Below are 22,168 nucleotides of genomic sequence, written 5' to 3' on the forward strand. Positions count from 1 at the left end.
ACGTCGAGATGCTGAACAGACCAATATGGTTTGGTGGGGAAATGGTGAGGGTAGGTGGACGGTTGGACTGGATGATCTCAGAGGTCTTTTCCAACCTTGGTGGTTCTATGCTCCTATGAATGCTGGCTGTTGGGATGCTTGTAATGCTATCACCGTTCCTCCATTTACTGACCATCCACTGACTGAATCACCTGTTCCACGTCATAACAGCGGCCCAACACATTTGGTTGTGGGAGCAGAGTCTGGAGTGCTGTGATCCACAGCCTTCCTCTAAAGCAGGAATCTTTTCTTCACAGAATCACAGAATTGTAGGGGTTGTAAGGGACCTCCAGAGCTCATTGACTCCAACCCCCTGCCAAAGCAGTTCCCTACAGCAGGTCGCACAGGTCGGCATCCAGGCAGGTCTTGAACATCTCCAGAGCAGGAGACTCCACCACCCCCCTGGGCAGCCTGTTCCAGTGCTCCGTCACCTCACTGTACAGAAGTTCCTTTGCACATTGGTGCAGAACTTCCTATGCTGCAGTTTCCAGCCGTTTCCCCTTGTCCTGTCTCCACTCACCACTGAAAACAGTCTGGCCTCACCACTATGGCCCCCACACCTCAGATATTTACAGACCTGGATCAGGTCCCCTCTCAGCCTTCTTTTCTCGAGGCTGAACAGACCCAGCTCACTCAGCCTTTCCTCATAGCAGAGATGCTCCAGGCCCTTCACCATCTTCGTGGCCCTCCGCTGGACTCTTTCCAAGAGATCCCTGTCTGTTTTGTACTGGGGAGCCCAGAACTGGACGCAGAGCTCCAGATGAGGCCTCACCAGGGCAGAGCAGAGGGGGAGGATCACCTCCCTCGACCTGCTGGCCACGCTCTTTTAATGCACCCCAGGATGCCATTGGCCCTCTTGGCCACAAGGGCACACTGCTGGCTCATGGCAACCTGTCGTCCACCAGGACGCCCAGGTCCCTCTCAGCAAAGCTCCCCTCCAGGAGCTTCTTCTTCTAAGCCCCCATGGAGACCCAGAAGCAGACCTCGTCCAGTAGTCTGCCCACGTGAACAGGGCACTGCCACTCTTACCTGTGTCTTTGCCCATGTTACCTTCAAGCTTCTCAGCTCTGAAAATTCAGTTCAGTCAACAACTTCCAAGCTTCTCACAGGGCAGCCTTCTGCCTGGGGGAATCATCGGGCACAGATGTGCACCTTTAGGGGCTGCACCTGGGGCTGGAGAGGGGCTGTGGCCCTCCTATAAAAGCAGCCCAATGTAGTAAGTGATTGCTCTGCTTGAGCTTGCCTAAGGAGGGGCTGAGATGAGTGCAGAAGGTGGGAGGATGCGTGGTCGTGCTTCCTCCTCTGGTGACAAGAAGTCCAAGAAAAAGCCTAAGAGAAAGGAAACTTATTCCGTCTATATCTACAAAGTACTGAAGCAGGTGAGTAATTATTTCCGTTCTATTAAGAGCTGTTTTGCATGTGAAGTTAATTCTGCCCATTGCATTTAATCCTATAAAGGAGAAGAAAGGAAAATCTGCTTTTAAATGAACTTGTGAAGACAGTGTATGGGAGAGCCCTGGCTGAATCTAATGTGGGGAGTGGGAAAGGATCTTCCAGTAGGTGATGAGAGAGTTCTAGATCAGAAGAGGATTCCTAGAATGAACCCTGGTGCGTGACTCTGCATCAGGCAGTAACAGCGGAGTTGCTGGGGCAGGAGGAGCTGCTGCTGGCCTTGTGGGCAGGAACTGAGATCTTCTTATCTTTCTGGAGGCTGGGAGAGTGGATGGACTTCTGGAGAGAAGGAAAGGCGTGTGAGAGGTGGCTGTGACTTGGAGCAGGGTGGCATTCCCCCAGCCCTTGCAGGTTTGTTTCCCCTGAGGGCCTGTGCAGACTCTCTTATCAGGACATCTATTTGGGCTAAAGGGATCGGCCACCAACGTGAGATGCATGGTCACAGCTATTTCTCCCCGGAGATACAAAGGGTGGCCCCGTTCTTCTAAGGTTAGTGTAGCCCTACTGCCTGTCGGATGGTAGATGTATGTGACAGTGCTTCGTTTGCACCTTGCAGGTGCACCCTGACACAGGAATCTCCTCCAAGGCCATGAGCATCATGAACTCGTTTGTCAATGACATCTTTGAGCGGCTGGCAGTGGAGGCGTCGCGCCTGGCTCAGTACAACCACCGCTCCACCATCACCAGCAGAGAGGTGCAGACGGCTGTGCGGCTCCTGCTGCCTGGTGAGCTGGCCAAGCATGCTGTGTCCGAAGGCACCAAGGCTGTCACCAAGTACACCAGCAGCAAGTGATGCTGTGTTGCAATAAAGCTTCCTGCTCTGACTGCACTCTGTCTGTCGTGGTGCTGTGAGGGCCGTGCAGCTGCTGTTGGGTGTTTCTGGAGTACAGTGTACAAAGGGCTTGCCTTAACCAGACCTGGAGGGGTGGTGCTGTTCAGAAAGGCAAAGTATGGTTTTAAATTGCTGCCAGCTACTCTGAGAGGTGTTAAGTGGAACCTGGTCTGCTGGAGGGTGCGTTGGGTGGACCTTAATAGGCAACCCAGAAAGAGGATGGAGCACACACCTGCCGTGGCTTATCCCACAAGTACTGATCGAATTGTTTTCCACATACTCCTCTTTAAGATGTGGAAACCTCAGAGGGGGAAGGGAGGGAAAAAAGCTGGGTAAAAAGCCAGTGAAGTTACTGCGGTACCTGAATGTTCTGCAGTGTCTTCTGCTGCAGCTCAAACAATTCATCTGTGGTCTCACCCCAACACAGTGTGTGAGGATGAACTACGCACTGGACCTGGCAGCTGGCTGCTCTTTAAGGGCTTGCCCTCATCGTAAGCATGATGAGCAGATGGGGGAAGCTTGTGCTGACATCGTACTTAGCAGGAGGGAAACTGTAAGTCATATTTTCTGTCGAGTTAGTATTGAGGGAGGAGGACTGCTTCAGTTTTCCAGAAGCTTAACTGCTGTTCAGAAGGTTGGCTTTGGATGAAGGGGACCCGAAAGCTGATCTGAGAATCAAACCTGGTTCAGAGAAAGCTGCAGTTGGGGTGTTGATAGGAGGTGCAACCAAAAGGTAGTGCAGATGGCAGGTAGAAAGTGCTGACTGTCAGCATAAAGTTTAAACTGCTGTAGGTGGTGAGTGAGTACAGGATTCTCCGTACAAGGACAAAAAAAATCCTGGGATGACAGAACAAGCAGTAAATGAGATCATTTATTTATTACAGACTTATATTTAATCAAATCTTGTGGTTTTTAATAAAAAAAACTACAAGAAAAACCCCAAAATGTCTACTTACCTGTGAGCAAGGTGTCAAAGAGCAGTTGAATGTGGCAAACACCCCAAGATCAGCATGTCCAAAACTGCTGGTAATGCAGCAGAGCAGTGACCCCTTCGAACGTGTGGAGAACTGCAGTAACAGAAAATGTTCTGTAAAGGCTTCTTACTGCACTTTGTTGCTTAGAGAGGAAATGTTCCACTCTGGGGAAGATGACAACGTGGCTGGGTGTGGGTCAGTTATCCTGGTATTTGTTCCAGCCAAAACAAATGCTGCTTTAAGGCTTGCTTGATATTAAACTAAGAGATTGGAACATGTGCAGTTAAGTGGTTTATGGAAAGAAGATCTTACCAAGTATTGATGGATAATGGCATAAGCTTGTCATCTTTAATTTGTGGTCTGTCTTGGCTTTAATTAGCTCTGTATGTCATCTAGAGCAGCTGGTAGCAGGTGGAGACCTTTTGGCCCTCCACTTCTTGGAGAGTTATCACAGATTACTGATGGAGGTTCCTCAATGCAGGCTTGATGCATCCAAATTTGGTTTGATGCAGCATTAAAAACCTGCAAGTAGACTTGTAAAACCACCAATAATGCCTTTAACCTTTACATTGCAATTCTGGGAGCACTCTGACCTGTGTTCATCAGAATTGTTTCAGCAGGCTGATGGCCAGATGGTGTTTGTTTTGATCGCTTTCTAACAAGAAGAGGCTGCTTTGCTTACATGCAGAAGGTTGGGGTCATTCTGGAAGCAAGATGAGGCCTTCCACAGTCCTCCAAACTCCTTGTTTCTGTTTCTTGTATTCCTGATTGCAAAAACTTATGTCATCTTCAAAGCCCCTCTTGCTCTTCCTCAACTGCATCTTTAGTATGCTGGGCCTCTTTGCACCAGCCCAAATTACCAGAGTAGCCTTCATCCACTTGCAGCAGACAGAGGATGGACTAAATCCCTCTGTGTCACTTGGGCAGTTTGGGTAGAGTCACCCGGGGTGCAGCGAAGGTCCCCTGCCAGTTTGGTGGGACTGGTTGCTCCTATTCCAGCATCTTCCCATTGTAGCAAAAATGGGGGTTGGAGCATCGGGGGAACCAGGGCTGCGGTGGAGCTGAGGCGACAGCATGTGGGGCGGTGCTGGACTTCACAAAGCTTATGACTGATGAATCTCGTGAGCTGTGTGCCCTAACAGCGCTTGTCCTGGTGTCTGTGGGCTGCGTGCTGTGCGACAGGGGCAGGGTGCTGTGGCTGGGCTGTCTGCAATGCGGGCTCATGGGCACCCGGAGCAGGTTGGGAGCGTCCAGCCGAAGGGCTGGATTGAGAGTTCCCACTCACAGCTGAAGGTGAGCGGTGCCCCTCATTGCATGGGAAGTGATGTCCTGCTGCTTCCAATGTCGCACCGTCTGCATCTCGGCAGCAGCATTTGCGTTCCCCTGACCCGACTTTGCGGTTCGGGTCGTTGCGGCACAGGAAGCGCTCGCCGACAGCTCGGAGCTGCAGTTCTGCTCCTGCCCTGGAGGTGACTCCCTCTGCCTGCTGGATCTCGCATGTATTCCTGCAGCACGGCCGAGGCTGCGCAGCTCCCAGCAGCTGCCAGTGACTGTAAGCTTCGCTCCGCGGTGCCCCGGCTCCCTCTGAGGTCACTGCACACGAGGGTAAGGCGACGGGAGGCAAGAGCGGCTGCCTCCTGGAAATGTCAGGTGGAGCTCCTGGCAGTGGCTGAGGAGTAAGGCCTTGGTGGTGCAGATCGCCCAGCTCTGCAATCCGTGCAGTCCCCAACCCTGCTGTTATTGGTCGGTTTTCTTACACAGAGGCTGAGAAGGATGGCTTTGGTGGTTGGCCCCATGTCCCTCCTACATTGCTGTTTCCTCACAAATGTGGAAGGAGTTACAGCACACAGCAGAGACGCTCCAGGCTTAAAAGGCAGGAGTTGGTCGGTCCTGGTGAGCACTGCTCCGAGCCTGCCGGTCTCATCTGCGTTTCCTACATGGAGAAGATTCATGCTTTGCTGTGCAGGGGAATGCTGTCTGTTTGTCCGTGGTGCAGCCACGTAGGGCTGCCTTGATAAACCTGCACAAGATTTGAGGGAGGGAATAAGAGAGACCTCATTGTGGCCTTCCAGTACTTCCAGGGAGCCGATAAACAGGAAGGGGAAGGCTGTTTGCAAGGGTGGATGGTGACAGGACAAGGGGGAATGGTTTGAAACTGAGACAGGAGAGGTTGAGGTTAGATATTAGGAGGAAGTTTTTCCCCCAGAGGGTGGTGAGGCACTGGCACAGGTTGCCCAAGGAGGCTGTGGATGCCCCATCCCTGCAGGCATTCAAGGCCAGGCTGGATGTGGCTCTGGGCAGCCTGGGCTGCTGGTTGGCGACCTGCACACAGCAGGGGTTGGAGCTGGATGAGCGCCGTGCTCCTTTGCAACCCAGGCCGTTCTATGGTTCTATGATAAGATGTTGTAGATCCTCCTCTCTTGAGGGACTGCTCCATGTACTTTTCTGAGGCTTTTGTGAGCACAGTTTCACAGCTTCCTACAGACTGGACTTGTAGCTCTGTGCCTGTTTGTGCCCTGGTGCTCATTTGAATCAGGGGAGGTCTGAATGAAGTTTCTATGGGAGCAGTGAGTAAGCTGTTCCAACCAGCAGGAGAAACTGGTCATAGCAGCAGTGAGCCAGGAGCTGGTAAAAAGCACAGCTTAGCTTGGAGCTGTGCAGGTACTCTTCCGAAGAGCCTTGGGGCCACTTCAGCCCATCCTACTGCCTTCTTCCAAGTTTGCCCGTATCCTTGCAAGTCTCCCCATGGGCTCTCAGTGCTGCAGTGCAACACTGTCACGTTGCACATCCCTGGCCCCATGTCCATCTGCTTTGTTCCTATCAAACGTTATTTATCAAACGTATTATGTGTGCCCGTGGGCCAGAAGCAACCTCTTTAGGGAAGGAGACCATGGGGCAGAGCACCTCTCTGGTCTGTGACGGGTGGTGCAGGTCTGGAGGGAGATAACTTTCTGGGCAATCTGCAGACCTATGTGCGTCTCTCTTCCCATGTTTCTGTGTCCCTTGGCAGCAGTGCTGCCAGGTGGCTGCTCTGGTGCATCATTAGACGCTGTTCCAAATGGCTTAGGCAGGAATGGTTCAGCACTCAGAGGAAAACAAGCTGGTGATGGATAGCTCTGGTGATGCCAAAGCTGTTAAAATATGAACCTCTGAAGTGCAGCCAGGGTTTCAGCACAGAAAGGGACAGTGACTCTCATCCACTCTGTGCTCAACTGCTGGAGATGGAGTGCGGAGCTGCTGCTGGCCTGCGTCCCTTCCCTTCTCTGCTTTGGGCTGAGACAGGCTGTTGTCTCTGAATAATGGCAACTCCTTAACTTGTTGTGGCCCAGAATCCCTGCCAGAGAATGGGAGACGAGTGATGATTGAAGGGCAGACAGACACTCCCCCTTGAGCACACATTGCTGTCTGAGGCTTTGTTGTGCCTGGTACTGTCCTGTAAAGGGACTGAGGAGCTGTGGCACCCTTGGCGCTGCTCTCCAACTATGCTCTGACCAGCAAGGATTGTTGCAAGTAGTTTATTTCCTCCTTTGTTGTTGCTCTTCATGTTCCATTCGCTCTGGAATCTTGGATGCAGCCAGCAGTAATGCTACTTTTTTCATCCCCCCTGCCTAGGAGGGGGGTGGAGAGGTATTCACAAGTTAATTTTCTTGAAAAGTAAATATTATCCAATATCTGTAATTCCATTGCAAGATAACGATGTGGGGCAGGAGGTATCCCTGTTCTAACGGCATTTCCAAGCCCTGCGTTGCCTCCTGCCAGACATGCAGGAATACTGAGGGACTGCTGCCTGGTTAGATCCTGTTGTGTACTGAGATGTGGCCAGGGACTGCAGGGCTCGGTGCTGATCCAGTGCCATGGCCCCGAATGGAGGAGCCTGGGGCAGGGCAGTGCTTCTCTGCAGCCTGAGGATGGCAATGGGAGCGCTGGCTGGTGGTGCCCTGCGTGGCCTCCGGGTGGGAGGGGGGGATGCTCCCCACGGCCCCATGCAGGGCGTAGGGCTGGAGGAGAGGATGACACTGGCAGAGTGGCCCCATGAGGAATGGCTGCTGCAGGCCACACGCCGTTTTCCCATTAGCGAGTGTTTAGTTCAGCGTTTTAAATAATTGTGTCCTCAGAATGATATTTAAAATCCATTTGGGAGGCAATGAGGCGGGAAAGTGCCTCTGCCATTGTGATGACGCTGCGCAGGCCATGCACACATGCATATTACAAACTCGTTACAAGCTCGTTTACACGCGCGCTGCTCGCTCCCCACACAACCTCTTTCTGATGTTCCTAATGTTTCTTCTTTCCCACCGTGGCTGCTTCCACCTGGCTAAAGGGAGAATCGCGCTTGGTAAGGCTGCCCGGCGTCATTGCAGCGGGAGGAGCAGGGAGGTGGCCAGGTGCTGGCCTTTCGGTGGGCTGTGTGCTGCTGGCCCTGTCTGCCAGGCGTCCCGTCCTTCATGGCCAGTGCAAAGCTGTGTCTGCTCTCAATGCGCCCCGCAGCTCCCAGGTGTGCTGCTCTGCTGTGGGAAGGGCTGCAGTGCCTGCAGCGGGGTGGCTGTGGGGCTGAGCACCATCATGCACCATTGGATGTCCGTGGGAGTCTGTGGCTGGAGGGGCCAGGCGTGAGGGAGCAGATGGAGCAGGAGCTTCAGCAGAGGTTTCCTGAGCACTGCTGGGTGGCTGGAAGGGAGGGCAGCCTCACTGCTCCTTCCTATTGCCGTTCCTCTGCTGGATGGGCACGCCTGGCTGTCCTCCCAGGCTGTGCAAAACAGAGCTCCTGTGCCGTGCTACACGGCTCCTGGCGCTGCTTTGTCCTCGTCCCCTTGTCCTCTTCCTCCTGATCATTTTCAGTAATAGGAGGTTCCAGCTGCGATTTTTTTGCTTGGTGCCACCTTAGGTCCAAAATTAGTGGGATGATTATCAAGCTCCCCATGTGTACTCAAATGCAGGCTGGACTCTGGCACCTGTATCCTCTGAATAGTAACAGCTCTGGCTGCTTTCCTGACTGTCCTGAATAGGAAACAGGTGACTACAGCGCCCTATTTTCAGAAAAGACCCCTGTGCAGCTACCAGGGCTGAAGCGAATTGGGGGTGAGGGCAGAAGCTGTCAAACCAGAGGATGACAGGATGCAAACATGGGGTCTCTTCATGGTTGAGGTTTTAAGTGGTCTCGGGAGGTGGGATTGCTTCCCCCATCCTGTCCCAAGGCTGCTGTTCCTGCGCTCCCAAGGCAGTGGGTAAATGCAGGTGGCCAGATGGATGCGGGACAGAGGATTTGGGTCATTGCCTTGTGCTGAAGAGGCACAAACTCTGCTGTAACCTGGGGCGGTGTTTTACACTGAGCATGGATGTGTTGCTGGGCCCTGTGAGATCACTCATACTGCTCCTGACTGTTAGGGACCCCTGCTTTTCTGCTCTTTCTGCATAGCAACCAGGAATTTTTGGGGAATAGTTCCTTTGGGCATGGGGCTTCTGTGGGTAAAGGTGAGCTGGGTAGAATGGAAACTGAGAAGGGAGAAAGAAAGAGAAAGGGAAGAAAGAGAAGGATAAAAAATAAGAGTGACACATAATCACTGACACTGGCTGCCAAGAGGACCACAGGAGAGGTTGGAAAGGACCGAGTGTGACAGAGAAGGCTTAGGCCAAGGCTTGAGAAGAGTGGCAGAGAGCCTGGGAAAGGAGAGCAACGTGTTGCAGTTGGGATGAGGGAAAGGATATGACCAGAGGCGTGATCTGTGATACCAGCCCTTGGTGCTGTGTGTTGATCCTCGTACTCACTTCTTGAGAGTAGCTCACCAGGTCTGAACTGCTCATCAGGATCAAAATGATGGTTTGGTGCTGCTTTTATCCAGATTCCTGACAGCACTCAGCGGTGTTCGCAGTGTACCCAAGCAAGGGAGCTCAGCTCAACTTTGTTCTCCTCTCCTTGTCCCTAATTACTGCCTCCTGTGGGGAAGTTGTGACATCTGGGGACCTGCCAGTAGACGATCCTGCTCCTAACACTGATGGCTGCAGGTCTGCACTGCACTGTCTCCCAGTGATGGTCAGCTGCTGACCCCGTGGCATTCTATGTGCACTGCTATACCATATGAGAATTACTCTGTAAGCTTTCTGATTTTGATCTGCCCATCTTGGCCTCCAACACAAGGAAAGCTTAATGATAAAACAAATAAATGATGCAGGAAGAGTCAAAACGCACCTCTTCCAGTAACAGTAAAAATTCTTAGAAGAGGACTGATAGCTGAATACAACAGCAACATGCAGTTTTAGAGGATGTACATCCTCTTCTCTCCTTGGGTCTGGCACGGGTTGTGGGGTTGCATGTGACCCCATTTATTCTGACTCTCTCAGTATTCTTTCCTTCCTCACACAGAGCTCCAAAACATTGGAGGCAGAACTTGCTAAAGGCCCTGAAGTCACTGGAGACAGAGGGTGCTGCTGATCTTATGTAGCTGGTATGGAAATAATGTACAAAAACAGTCAGGAGGAGGTGCTTCCTTCCCCCACCCCCCACAGGAGGCTGTGCGGCCCACTATGGTGCACACGGTGGGTTCGGTGAGCTGGATTTGAAGGAAAACCTTTGTGCTAACATAAACATAAAGGAAACGTTCTGATGGGAGGGGAAGTCAGTGAGTTTTTTAGGAGGGGGAGGAAGAGTCTGATTGCGTTTTGTGCTTTTGTTTGTTTTTGTAGTGATGGAGGTAAGAAGACTCCATAGTACTGCTACTACTCCATAGCAGCAGCTGTTATGAAGCGTGCAGAGAAATGTGCACAATCTCAGCTCAAGGTCTGTGAAACTTCCTGAATGTGGATGTGATGTCTGGAGCCCTCAGCTCTGCCCAGCAGCCCGATTGTCCCTCTGGACCCGTTTCCTGGGTGGCTGTTGGCTGTGTGAATAGCTCTGAGGGTGGAAGTCTATGTCTGGATGCAGTGCCTAAGCCACAGCTGGGGAAGCATGACCCCATTTCTTCCAGTTGCTGCAGCAGCAGGAGTTGGAGGGACAGGCTGGAAAAGAGCTAGGGACTGGTAAATAAAGATAGTACTGGGTAAAAGGTGTCTGCTAGTAGTGCAAGAGGCAGCAGAAGTGAAGGAGACATAGGGGAAGGACAAGAAAAATAGAATAAATAGTTGTGATTTGACCTATTAAAATAGTTGTGATTGTCTGTACCTATTGCCCTGGGACAGCACCTCTGGTCAATTCTAGTCATCATCTGTCTGCAGAGAGGGGAGAGGGTTTGGGGAATGGGTGTCTGCACTGAGGGAAAATGAGAGAGCTGTGCACGTCTGTACAGATATGCACACAGACATGAGGGTTCTGTGGTGTGGTGAGCGCAGAGAAATTGGATGAGGCTGGAGGGGTCTGGATTTCCTCCCTCCTTGAGGGAGGAAAGCCAGAGTTTACATGGAAATCCTTACAGCAGCATTCTTGGTGGCTGAGCTGATCTGGCAGCTCCTGATCCAGCTCTGAGCTCACTGTGTGAATGGGACAAAGGAAGAGGAGCAGTAGGAGGAACTACGGGGTGCCCCCTCTTTTAGTTCCTCAGCCACTCCTGCAGCAGATGAGGGGGTGAGGGAAGCCCTGTGCTGCCTCTGAAGATGAGCAGATCTTCCTGGCCGATGTGTTCTCTGTGTGCCCTCCTCTCACTGCTCTGCTGGGGTTTTTGTGTTGTTAAGCTTGCAGGTGGATTCCAAAGTGTGTCCAGGTCTGGAGCCCCCAGTATGAGAAAGACAGGGAGCTGTTGGAGAGGGTCCAGAGGAGCCACAAAGATGCTCAGAGGCTGCAGCACCTCCCTACAAAGACAGGCTGAGGGAGCTGGGCTTGTTCAGCACAGAGGAGAGAAACTGTGGAGTGACCTCAGTGCAGCCTTCCAGTATTTAAAAGGGGATTATAAACAGGAAAGGAAACAACTTTTTACAAGGGTAGGCAGTGACAGGACAAGGTTTTAAGCTCAAGGAGGGAAGGCTTAGTTGGATGTCAGGAGGAAGCTGTTTTCTACGAGAGCAGTGAGGGGCTGGAACAGCTGCCCAGAGAGGCTGTGATGCCCCGTCCATCCCTGGATGTGTTGGAGGCCAGGTTGGATGGGGCCCTGGGCAGCCTGGGCTGCTGTGCAATGGGGAGGTTGGTGGCCCTGCATTGGTGGGGGGTTGGAGCTTCGTGATCCTTGAGGTCCCTTCCAACCCAACCGTTCTGTGATTCTATGAAAGTGGGGTTGGAGATAAGACCACACTGTTCTCCTGGAGAATAAGTACACCTGTGTCCCCAGAGCCACACAAGCCATACCAGAGCAGTGTGTGCTCTGCTCGTGAGCATTGCTGATCTGTGCAGTGGCAGTGGGATCTCCTGTCCCAGCTCCTGAAGGCAGCCAGTGGACCTGGAACTAGACTGTGGGTTCTTTTGGGCTCCCCAGCTCTGGAAACAGACACTGAAAAGTACAGAAGTGAAATCCAGCCTCATGTGTAACCAGTGACACAATGTGCTTGTTTTGTGGGATAGATGGTGAAGCCCAGGAGAGACATCTGCAGGGCCAGTGTGGTGGCTTTAACAGCACCTCGCTCTGCAGTGGGACTGTGTGGTCCAGGAAGTCAGTGAGTGTGCAGCTGAGAGGTGCAGAGCCTCCAGTGGCATCTTGCAGCGCTGCCCAGCACCCCGGGCTCTGGTCAGTTATAGGACTGGGCTGAGCACAGAGCACCGTGCAGGGGATGGCTGATGTTCCTGCAGCAGCTGGTGAGTGACAGCCTGCCCAGCTGGAAGGTTATGTTGACAGGGCACAGCAATTAACAGCTTAGTTATAGGGAAGTAATCTGAGACTGAAAACATTTCACAGGTCCTGAACCTATGTCAACCCACCACAACATCATGGCTAACAAGATCTACTTTCTATCTCACCACAAGCCTCAGTGGCTGCATTTGGGCATCCAAAATGTGGCTTCTATGTCTGGAGGTGCAAAGCACAGCTGGACACAACCTACCCAGAGACCCAAAGGCGTTACCAACATCCCGAGGTTCCCATAGGAGTCTGTCTGCTGCAGTGCCAGGGAATTAAGCTGACCCTCCCAGGGCTTAGCCTATGCTCATCAGGGTGCAGGCTTCCTCACTGCCCTTCCTCATTACCTTGTGTTCCTTGCAGTTCCCGGAGCAGCACATGGGCCTTGGGAGGGCTTTTTTAGACCTTATGGATTGATCTGAAGGGAATACCTCAGTACTCTGTCCCATATCATTTCTGACAACACCCTCCCTACCACTACCCTTGTCTCTGTCCCCTTGTTTCCAAGGTGGGGGCACAGTGCAGGGCAGGGATTCTGTAGAGTGAACCAGAAAGCACGGAGAGAAGTCTCAGGCTGCCTCTGTCCTGTGCGCAGCCCAGTCTATGCCAGTGACTGCATCCACGAGCTGAAAATAAATTCCTGGAAGGTGGGAGGTCGCAGGGGAGCTGCCAAGCAGGACTATTTATACGGGGGTGAGTTAAGCCTGTGCCCAAACCCAGCCCAGGGCTGGGAAGCTGCAAACTGGGAGCAGCCTGCGCAGGAGGCAGCCTGAGAAGAAAACTCTTGGCTGCAGCAGGTTTGCAAGGTTTGGAGTTGTCCTCTGTGCTGCCAGTCATGGACTGCTCCCTTCCCTTCAGCTCTGCCACGCAGCGCTCACTGCAGCAGGACAAGGAGCAGCTGGATCAGCAGAGGCGTGCTCGGCCCCACTCCCTCCACCCTGAGCGCGATGTGGCTGCCCAGCAGTCCTGGGTCGGGCGCAGGGAGCCCCTGCAGTGCCAGGATCTGCTGGTGCAGAACGCGCTCTTCACCGGGGACCTGGAGATGGTTCAGAAGTTCTTCACCCGGAGTGCAGCCATCAACCTCATCATTGAGACCAGGAGTGAGGAGCTGCGCTGGACCAGCAAGAAATTTGGTGGGTGTGCAGAGTGGGAACGCTGAGGGGAGGCTGTTAGTGACGCCTGTGCTGGGGTGGAGAGGCTGAGATGAAGGCCGCTTTGCAGGGGCGCCGGCTCTTCTCAAGCATCGTGGCACAAGGCTGCAGACCGTAGTGACTGAGTTGGGCTTTGGGGGATCCATCCTAGCAAGAGGCAACAGGAGGGGTGAGCTTTCAGATGCAGGTGCTGACACTTTTTGGATGGTGAAGGTTACTGAGATCCAGGATTTTTATAACTGTGTTTTGTATTGCTACAGTCTACTTAGGAAGAAAAATACAGATGTTATTTCCCTTTGCGTAACTGAGACCACTTATCAGAAAGCCATTAATTGCACGCTTTAATTCCTGCCCTGTGCTGGGCTGGCAGGCACTTCAGCAGCTCGCTTATGAAATCTGTGTCCCGGAGAAAACAGAGCAGCTTCTGTAAAACAGCGTCACCCAGAAGTGGATGTTATCACCAAAGATTCAAACTGTGAAAAACCCAACCAAACAGGTCTGTGCATCAGGCCCGACCAAAGATAAAAAGCACAAGGCATCAGACACACCTGAGTCTTCGGCTGTGTGTCCCTGAACTGCACAAACGGCTGCTGAAACGTGCCAAGCAATGACCTAAAATTAGAGCCCTGTGACCTGGCATTACTGAGGTTCCTCCCTGCTGGTATTTGAGCAGCCCTCAGGTGTCCGTGCGCAGTGACACCAACTCAAACACCTTTTGTCTCCCCTGTGGTGCTTTTAGACTTGGGGAACTCGGGCTCTTATAGGGTGCTTGTTTGCGTCTTTGGGGAAATTGAGGGTCCCACGAGGTGAGGCAGTGAACCAAGGGCTTCCCTCCTGTCACTCTTTCATGCACTGCGTTGTGCCTGGGCTGCTGGTGGTGAAGTCTGCACAGGCAAAGGATGCTTTAGGATGGCAGGATAGAGTACAGTCATGTATTTCCATTATTAGGAGGGTAAGGTTTCCCATTTTATACTCTACTCTGGTCTCCCGTGTCGCTGTTGTTGGTGTCAGTTTGCCTTGGCTGCATGATCTAAATGGCATGACACAAAATGAAACCTTTCAAGAAGTTTGGAGTGTTTGTGAGAATGTGCTCTGAACAAATCATGGTAGCAAGAAATGTGAGCAAAGTGCTCTTCTGAAACCAATGCAGGGGGAGGATGTGCTTGTGCAGCAAGTGTGGAAGGGAAAATGCCATCTCAGGATGAAAGGACAGCAGTGAGGAATGCCTGGTGATGGGATGTCAGGGGGATGGGAAAAAGCAGAACTTCAACTGTAGGAGCACTCAGCAAGGCTGAATTTCAAGGAAATGTAGGAAGAGATCTAAAGGATAATCACATTCTGTGTGTTCACTTGGCTTGTAGTGCTTCATTCCCCATCCTTGATCTACTTCTAATGCTACTTTGGCTTTGAGCTTCAATAAGAAATAACTTTCCTATTGCTTGTTTAAAAACCTGCCTGGTGCCACTGACTTGGTTGGAACCAGCAAAGAGGGGTGAGCGCAGCGCTGGACGGAGCCAGCAGCATGGCAGCTGCGTGCTGTGAGTGCACAGTCAGCTACACGGTGCTGCAGCGGCACAGGCAGCAGCGGGGTGACAGCAGGCACTGCTCCCTCTTGTCCTGTCGGTGATGTCCTGCCTCTGCCCTCCTCCTCTACCCCACGCGCTGCGGTGCTGCAGGGGTTCCCTGTATGGCAGCGATGCAGAAGCGCTGCTGCCTGGAAGGAGAATCTTCCCTTCCCTGTTGCACTACTGCAGGGTCACGAGGGTTCCCAAAATAGCAGAGAGATCTGAGCCGTTCCCAGCCCGAGCCAAGCAGGGCTGTGACATGTCCCTGCTCCCAGACAGGCGGTGCGGGGCACGGCGCGCTGGAGGGGCTGTGCCACAGGCCGTGGAGGCAGCTGGTCCGGCCGTGGCTCCGTCTGCAGGCTGGGTTCTGCATCATGGGCAGCCCCATGGGCAAAGAGGATGAGCGGCGGGAGCCCATCTGCACACGGAAGGCAGAGGGCCCAGCCCAGGCCTTCTGGCAGGCACTACTGGCAGGGGAGCGGGGGGTTGTGGCCGATCTCCTCAGCCACCCTGAGCACCAGCTCAGTCCCAGCGCGGTGTTTGACACCAGTGACCTGGAGGAGTGGAGGAACTACCGCTTCAATTTCCGTGGGCTGAGTACGAGGGCTGCTGCATGGCGCTGCTGGGCGCGCGCTCAGAGCTTCGCTTCTGCTGCAGGGCGTAGAACTGTGTGCTATGGGTTCTGCTTTGGCTGTGGAGAGGTGGGGATGGGAGTGAGTACGTGGGATGTGGCGGGGTGCCCCTGTGTGTGGTTGGGAGTGTGAGGTGTGCTCTGGGTACCCGGCCCTTGTATGGCTCCGTGGGAAAGCTCCTGGGTTTCCCCTCTGGACGCAGGAATTCAGGCTCGAGGTTGTGCTCCCATAGCCTGCTTCCATGCCCCTGTGCTGTCTGTGCAGCTGAGCTGGCTGCAGGGCTGCTGGTGCTCTCTGCAAGCTGTCGTGGATGAGGAGTTGCCACAGCTCTGTGCTGGGTCCTTGCGAAGGTTCTGTTTGAACCCAGGCCTATAAGAACAGCTGAGCGCATGCTGTCTCTGCAAGAAGAGGTAAGAGGGAAGCAGTCCTGAGCTGGGATGGGACACAGCCCTGCAGCTCATCCCAGAGGCAGCAGGGAGCATGATTGAAGGAGAGTTTTTCTTTAACAGCTACAGGCTGTGTGCCTGCAGGCTGCACCAGCTCAGCAGTGGTTCCAGCTGGGTCAGCATCTTTAGGAACTGGCAGCTTTCAGCTGCTCCTCTGCCACAGGCCCTGGATGACCATCTCTGCTGAGGCTTGCTTGTCTGTGCCATGCTCAGGGCTTTTCTTTGTGACAGCCTGCTCCAGCATCCATTTGTTTTGCTGCCTGGTCCTTCTTTGGCCGTGCCTCGTGCATGCCGCTCTCCCCAGCCACCCTGTTGCTCTCAGCCCTGCCTTTGCCCACCGTCTCCTCACCCGCTGTGCTCCTGCCAGCAGAAGTCTTGCGCTGCTCAGGTGAGCTGCAGATGAGAAGCCAAACCCTGGGAAAGGCCTTGGCCCTGGGGCTTCTCCTGCTCCTTGGAGCAGGCACAGCATGCAGCTTCAGCCAAATCCTGGCTGTCCTGTGCCCTCAGCATGCCAGGCCCAAGGCAGAGACTTTGGTAACTGGCAGGAAGAAGCTCCTTGAGGGAAAACCCCAGTCTCGGGAGGTTATATTACGTTCCCTTAGAACAGGGCAGCTCCAGAACCAGGGCTGGATGTGGCTCCCTGACTCCCCTTTCTCTGCAGGACTGTGGTCTCTGAGCTACGAGCAAGAGCTCACCACGCCACTACACATCACAGCCAGCCGGGGCTACGCAGACTGCCTGCAGCTCCTGCTGCTCAGGGGTGCTGCCGTCAACTTTGCACCGGGGGGTAAGACTGCCCTGCACGAGGCTTGTGTGGCGGCCAGCACTGACTGCGTGCGCCTGCTGCTCAGCTTTGGCGCTGACCCTGAGGCTGTCTCTGAGGATGGCTACAAGCCTCTGCATCTCTGCAAGAGTCCAGACTCCATCAAGTGAGTTCTGCCAAAGGGGAATAGGGGGATCTCCCCTGCTTGAGCCTCACCTTGTGTGGAGGGGATCCTTCCATACACCTGCAGGTGGGCTGGTGGATGCAGCCAGTTGGCTGATGCACAAGGTGGCTTGGCTGCATATTCCTGGGCCAGGGCCATCTCAGATGCCTGCCAGGTGACTGCAGGCTCTAGTTCTCAGAGCTGATGCAGCTGAATGTGGTACTGCTGCCTTGCTGCCTGCTGGCAGCGCAGAGCTGATGGGTGATGCTGTGGAACTTGAGGCATGCGTGTGCCGATGGATGTGGATGCAGACCCCGGGTGTACTGATGCTTATCAGGCACCTGTGGAAAGAAAGGAGGCTGGCAACAGAATCTCTGCTGCCCTGCTGTCCTGGCTGAAACCCACTGTTCCAGGCATGAGGAGCTGGGATTTGGGGATTCCTGGGAGTTGTGAAAGCCATGGGGTGGTGCAGAGAAGATATGGGGGTTGCAGGTAGGATAGAAGCTGTAGAGGAGGGGTTGTCACTGAGTCTTCTCGGCCCTCACAGGTGCGTTCAGCAGCTGCTGAAGCACGGTGCCCATGTGAACAGCCGGACAGAGGAGGAGGAGGACACAGCGCTGCACGTGGCAGCACGGCACGGCCTCCCCAGTCACGTCCAGCTGCTGCTGCAACACGGAGCAGAGCTGGAGGCGAGGAACGAGGAGGGGCAGACGCCGCTCAATGCTGCCTGTGCGCAGCCCCACTCGCCCCAGGACATGGAGCGCTACTACAAGGTTTGCCAGCTGCTGGTGGAGAGCGGTGCCAACGTCAACGCTGCTGACAGGGACCATCAGCACCCACTGCACTTGGCCTGCAAGAACGCCAGCGCTCAGATAGCAGAGCTACTGCTGGCCCGGGGCGCAAACGTCAACATCATGAATTACAGTGGCAACACAGCCCTGCACAACATCCTGCAGACAGCTGCCTACAAGCTGGAGCACCATCCTGAGCTCGTGGTGCGGACCCTGCTCAACTACGGGGCCATCCGCATCTGGCCTGGCTCCCTCCTCAAGGTGCGTGGGCTGGGAGTGCGGCGGGGAGGGCGGATGGTGACATCGGGACTGCAGCGGGAGCGAGGGTGATCCTGACACTGCAGGGTGTGCTCTGGGCTCGCTGGCTGGGCTGCTTCTTCCCAGGGCCTGGGGGAGAAGGAAAAGCTGCTATTGCTAAGGGATTTCCTGAAGCTTTCTCCCCGGGGCATGTTCTCCTGTAGGGTTCCACAGCACCCATCTGCTCGGCTGTATGGACAATCCCTGCCCAGTTTCCATAACTGCTGGCCTCAGGAAGCGCTGCCTTCCTTCTTCTCAGGTGCTGGTTCTCCTCCCTGGGGTGTATCCTCCAGCTCATGCTTCCTCTGTGAGACACCAGCAAATGAAGAGTTAAGTTCCTGTCTTAATTCCTGAGCAGCGCAATAATTACCCAGCCCGGAGATCAGCAGATTGCTCTCCCCTTTGGGAAAATACAGGAAAATCAACAATTAACACTAATTAATCTCCTATTAACGCCAGATAATGAGGATCACTCTTACAGCCAGAATAGACTCTGACAGCGGCTGCTGGCCTGGGCCATAGGGAGTGGGAACCCGGAGCCGTGGGGCTGTGCTGGGTACGGCCACGTGTGGGTGCTGTGCGTTCCCAAGTCTGTGCTGGCGTAAGAGAAACCGTCCCAGCTGTGTCTCTCGCACTTCTGGGTGCCATGAAAGCCTGGGCACGGCGCACAGCAGAGATCTGTGTCGCACCAAATGCGTATGATCCCTTTCTGGGGTCACAGGGGCACGGTGCTGGGACTCCAATTACACACAGCGCAGGCAGAGGATGTCTGCAGCCCCACCGGCACAGCGCATTCCCGGGAGCCCCACGGAGCTCCCATCGGAAGGGCTGTGCTTTGGTCCTGCTGCACACAGGACGGTGTCAGTCCCCGCCCCACGTGGCTCCTGCTCTGACCAGATGTGTGAGGAAAGCAGCCAGGCGCACAGCACGGGGGTGGAAGCACCGAGGCGGCTTTCTGTGAGGTGAGGGGGTGACCCACAGCACCGTGGGTCCATCCATGGGCTGCCTCCCACGCACAGGTGCTGCGGTACTGCAATGCCTGCCCGCGTGCCATCGAGGCGCTGATGAACTGCTACGACCACGTGCGTGTGTCTGAGGAGTGGGTGTCGGCGGTGCCAGCAGAAGTTGTGCAGGTGAGAGATGGGAGTCTGGGAAGTGCTGGGGGGCCCTGCAGGGCAGCGGGAGGGGAGGGGTGCAGCCGGGTGCCGGAGCAGAGGGGAACCACCTGGCTCAGCTCTGCTCCCATTCTGTGCGTCTCTGACCCTCTGTTCTCTCCCTGCAGAAGTATCCCCGTTTCTACCAGTCGCTGTTCTCCCTGCAGCAGAGGCCCCGCTCCCTGCAGCACCTGGCGCGCTGTGCGCTCAGGGCCTTCCTGGAGGGCCGGCTGCTCCCAGTGCTCTCCCAGCTGCACCTGCCCAGCGCCCTGCACCGCTTCCTGCTGCTCAGCTTCGAGGACGTTCTCTACTGAGTGCGTGGCCCTACATCCCACTGCGTCTTCCTGTGCAGATTTTACGTCCGTCCCGCCGATCCCTTCCCTCTTGCTGCACTCTGCCAGTGCCTCTGCTGTGCTGTCCCTGCCATCCCTGTGTGCTGCTATGGAGTGCTCCGTGCACCCACACTAACCACGACGAGCTCCAGACTCACCACGAAAAGCAAGAGGTGAGGCTCAGGGCATTTTGTGGATCGGGGAAACGTGCTGGACTGATCTCAGCTTTGTTGTAGACCATCCGCCTTCCTATCCCAAACCTACAAATTCTAACCAGACCCAGGCTGCTCTGCTGTCACAGACATCTGTTGGATCTTATCTTTTGTCATGTTTACAGTCTGTACACAAGGCTTTTTGAAATAATCACTAATAAATGCCAGCCTACAACTTCATGCAGACTGCATGTCCCAGCTCAGTGTGACAGCTGTGCACAGCAGCTCATGTACTCAGCCCTATGCATCCGTCTGCTCCTCTGAGGACCAGGGACACAGGGTGCTGGACACAGAGCTGAGGCTTCCTGAATGCACTCTTCCCATGCAGGTGCAGTGTCTGGATTTGCCAGGCCTTGCAGCTTAGGGCAGTGCTTGTGCCAGCTCCAGGGCTGTGGGGCGAGCAGGAACTGTGCCCTGGTCACAGAGCAGCCTGCCCCTGTGCCCCCAGCCACTGACAGCCCAGTGCAGGGCCACGCACAGCTCATGCTGCACTGTGAGAAAGGTGAAGGTAGCATCTGCTTCTGTGATTTTTAAGTCAGTGCTGTCAAGGCTAACCAGCTCTTAGCTATTTGCTGGAAGCTAATTCCATCCTGACACTGCCTCAGGGAGTGTCTAGGCTGCTGCTGCCTGGCAGTCTGTGCTAGGACAGCGCTGTGATCACTCCTCTTTGTGCAGTGATCTTCTGAAGCCTCTGAATATCCACACTGGTCCCAGGGCACAGGGATATGCAGAGCTGAAAGCTGAGCAGTGGGACAGGCCTCTGCCTCTGCCTGGGCACAGAGCGTAGCTCTGCTGCCTGTCTGCGCAGCCAGTCCGTGCTGCTCTGAAGTAGTGAGCCTGACACGGTGAGTTGTGGTGTGCCATTCCTTGTGTATTTGCACCAGGGACACATCACACACAGCACGGTTCCTAACAGGATACAATATGGATGTGTGCTCTTAGGCTCACAGCGTGTGCCAGGAAGCTGGCTGCAGCAGTCTGCATGCGCAGGTAATATGGTCACAGCGTAGAGATGATGTAACCCAAAAAGGGTTGACAGCTTGCTTTATGGCATCAGTGGGCAGGGAGAGGAGGTGATTTCCCACAGCTGCCTACAAAACAGCAGGAGGAGAGCAAGGGAGTGAGAGCTTTGGAATACATGGGATAACAGCCCTGCTTGTAGCATGCTTCAGGAGTGCATCTGCCTTGAACCAAAGCTGGAACCCAGCATGAAGTCACCACCTCCCTGCTGGCTGAGCTCACATGACTGCTCAGGATGATTTGTTTATGGGAGTGAGTCCCATAACCTAATTCTTGCAATTCGAACCACTCTTTATAGTGGTTTATAGTTTGCTTTTTGGTATGATGTATCTGTGGTTGGGGAAGGACAAAACAGGAAGGTCTGTCTCGTGGTGATGGTGTGGATTTGAGTTGCCTTAAGCTGGCTGGACATCTTTGGTATGGAGACAGCCTATAGGGCAGTGCATGTGGGGTCTTTTTTTCAGTTTTGGCTGAGTCGAAAAAGACCACAACACTCATCCAGCTCCAACCCCTGCTGTGTGCAGGTCGCCAACCAGCAGCCCAGGCTGCCCAGAGCCACATCCAGCCTGGCCTTGAATGCCTGCAGGGATGGGGCATCCACAGCCTCCTTGGGCAGCCTGTGCCAGTGCCTCACCACCCTCTGGGGGAAAAACTTCCTCCTCATATCCAACCTCAACCTCCCCTGTCTCACTTTCAAACCGTTCCCTCTTGTCCTATCACTATCCACACTTTCCAGTGCTGTCCTGCAGTAATGTATGTTCAGTAATGTGTACTGAGCTATTAAGATAATATCATTTTTGTGAGGCCAGTGAGGCCAGTGGAGGCCTGAATTTAATTGTTCTACTTTGTCCGTGGTATTTCTCACCGCTGTTAGACTTCAGGCCCAGCCCCATACCACTTCTGCTGGATCTGCCCTGCATCTCAGTGCTGAGGGCAGTGCAGACTGAAAGAGTTCAACCTACAGAATATCTATCTCTGTTTCTGCAACCAGAGGAGCACACAGCGCCCCTGCACATGTGGACAGCCCAATTCCAGGAGCTGCCTGCCCTCTTTGGGCACCTGCTGTGATGCAGGAGCTGCAATGAAACTGGCTCAAATCTGATCTCAGTGTCACACGGAGCTGCTGACCGCTGCTGCACCAGGTGCCAGGAATTCCTCCTGGGCACAGGCAGTTGTTCGGCTTCAGCATTTGTCTCTACTTTTGGGCAGAGCAAAGGGAGGCACCCTCGTGACTGGCAGAGTAATGCGAGCCCATGGCTGTGCCCAGGAACAAAGCTGTCCCATTTCCAAGCAGAAGTTTCCATCCCAGCCGCAGCTGCTGGGCGTCACTCTGCCCTTCTCTCAAAATATTGCCTATCCCTTCCTCCATCGTGTCCCCTTCCTTTAGCTAAGGGTCAGCTTCCACTGATACCAGCTCTGGTGATGCTGTAACTCAAGTATGGCGCTGTCTGGTTCTGGGCCCCTCACAGCCAGGAAGACATGGAGCTGTGCAGTGTGTGCACAGGAGGGCAGTGCAGCTGGGATGTCAGGAGCACAAATCTCACGGGGAGCAGCTGAGGGAGCTGGGATTGTGCAGCCTGGAGAGGCTCAGG

At 54.2% G+C, this 22,168-nt stretch overlaps 2 protein-coding genes across 2 annotated transcripts; both read left to right on the forward strand.

Annotated features, from left to right (window-relative positions):
• Positions 1 to 1,298: 1,298 nt before the first annotated feature.
• On the forward strand, positions 1,299 to 2,284 carry LOC122171095 (late histone H2B.L4-like). The gene is made up of 2 exons (XM_042838458.1): positions 1,299 to 1,418; positions 2,048 to 2,284. Exons 1-2 carry the CDS (start codon positions 1,299 to 1,301, stop codon positions 2,282 to 2,284), a joined length of 357 nt encoding a protein of 118 aa, XP_042694392.1.
• Positions 2,285 to 12,885: 10,601 nt separating this feature from the next.
• LOC122171096 (ankyrin repeat and SOCS box protein 10-like) lies at positions 12,886 to 19,326 on the forward strand. The gene is made up of 5 exons (XM_042838459.1): positions 12,886 to 13,183; positions 16,506 to 16,773; positions 17,318 to 17,822; positions 18,878 to 18,991; positions 19,141 to 19,326. The coding sequence occupies exons 1-5, from the start codon at positions 12,886 to 12,888 to the stop codon at positions 19,324 to 19,326; spliced, it is 1,371 nt and encodes a 456-aa protein (XP_042694393.1).
• Positions 19,327 to 22,168: the final 2,842 nt, after the last annotated feature.

Source organism: Centrocercus urophasianus, unplaced genomic scaffold (genome assembly GCF_019232065.1).
Source record: "Centrocercus urophasianus isolate 14NV4802_14NV808 unplaced genomic scaffold, USGS_Curo_1.0 seq_80, whole genome shotgun sequence".
Taxonomy (NCBI): Eukaryota; Metazoa; Chordata; class Aves; order Galliformes; family Phasianidae; genus Centrocercus; species Centrocercus urophasianus.

What these genes read in the sequence shown, in the direction of transcription:
- LOC122171095 (XM_042838458.1), top strand. Translation starts at nt 1,299, where the DNA reads ATGAGTGCAGAAGGTGGGAGGATGCGTGGTCGTGCTTCCTCCTCTGGT. An exon ending in TCTACAAAGTACTGAAGCAG is followed by an intron (nt 1,419 to 2,047) that starts GTGAGTAATTAT and finishes TGCACCTTGCAG; the next exon opens with GTGCACCCTGACACAGGAAT.
- LOC122171096 (XM_042838459.1), top strand. Translation starts at nt 12,886, where the DNA reads ATGGACTGCTCCCTTCCCTTCAGCTCTGCCACGCAGCGCTCACTGCAG. An exon ending in GGCCTGGCTCCCTCCTCAAG is followed by an intron (nt 17,823 to 18,877) that starts GTGCGTGGGCTG and finishes TCCCACGCACAG; the next exon opens with GTGCTGCGGTACTGCAATGC. An exon ending in TGCCAGCAGAAGTTGTGCAG is followed by an intron (nt 18,992 to 19,140) that starts GTGAGAGATGGG and finishes CTCTCCCTGCAG; the next exon opens with AAGTATCCCCGTTTCTACCA.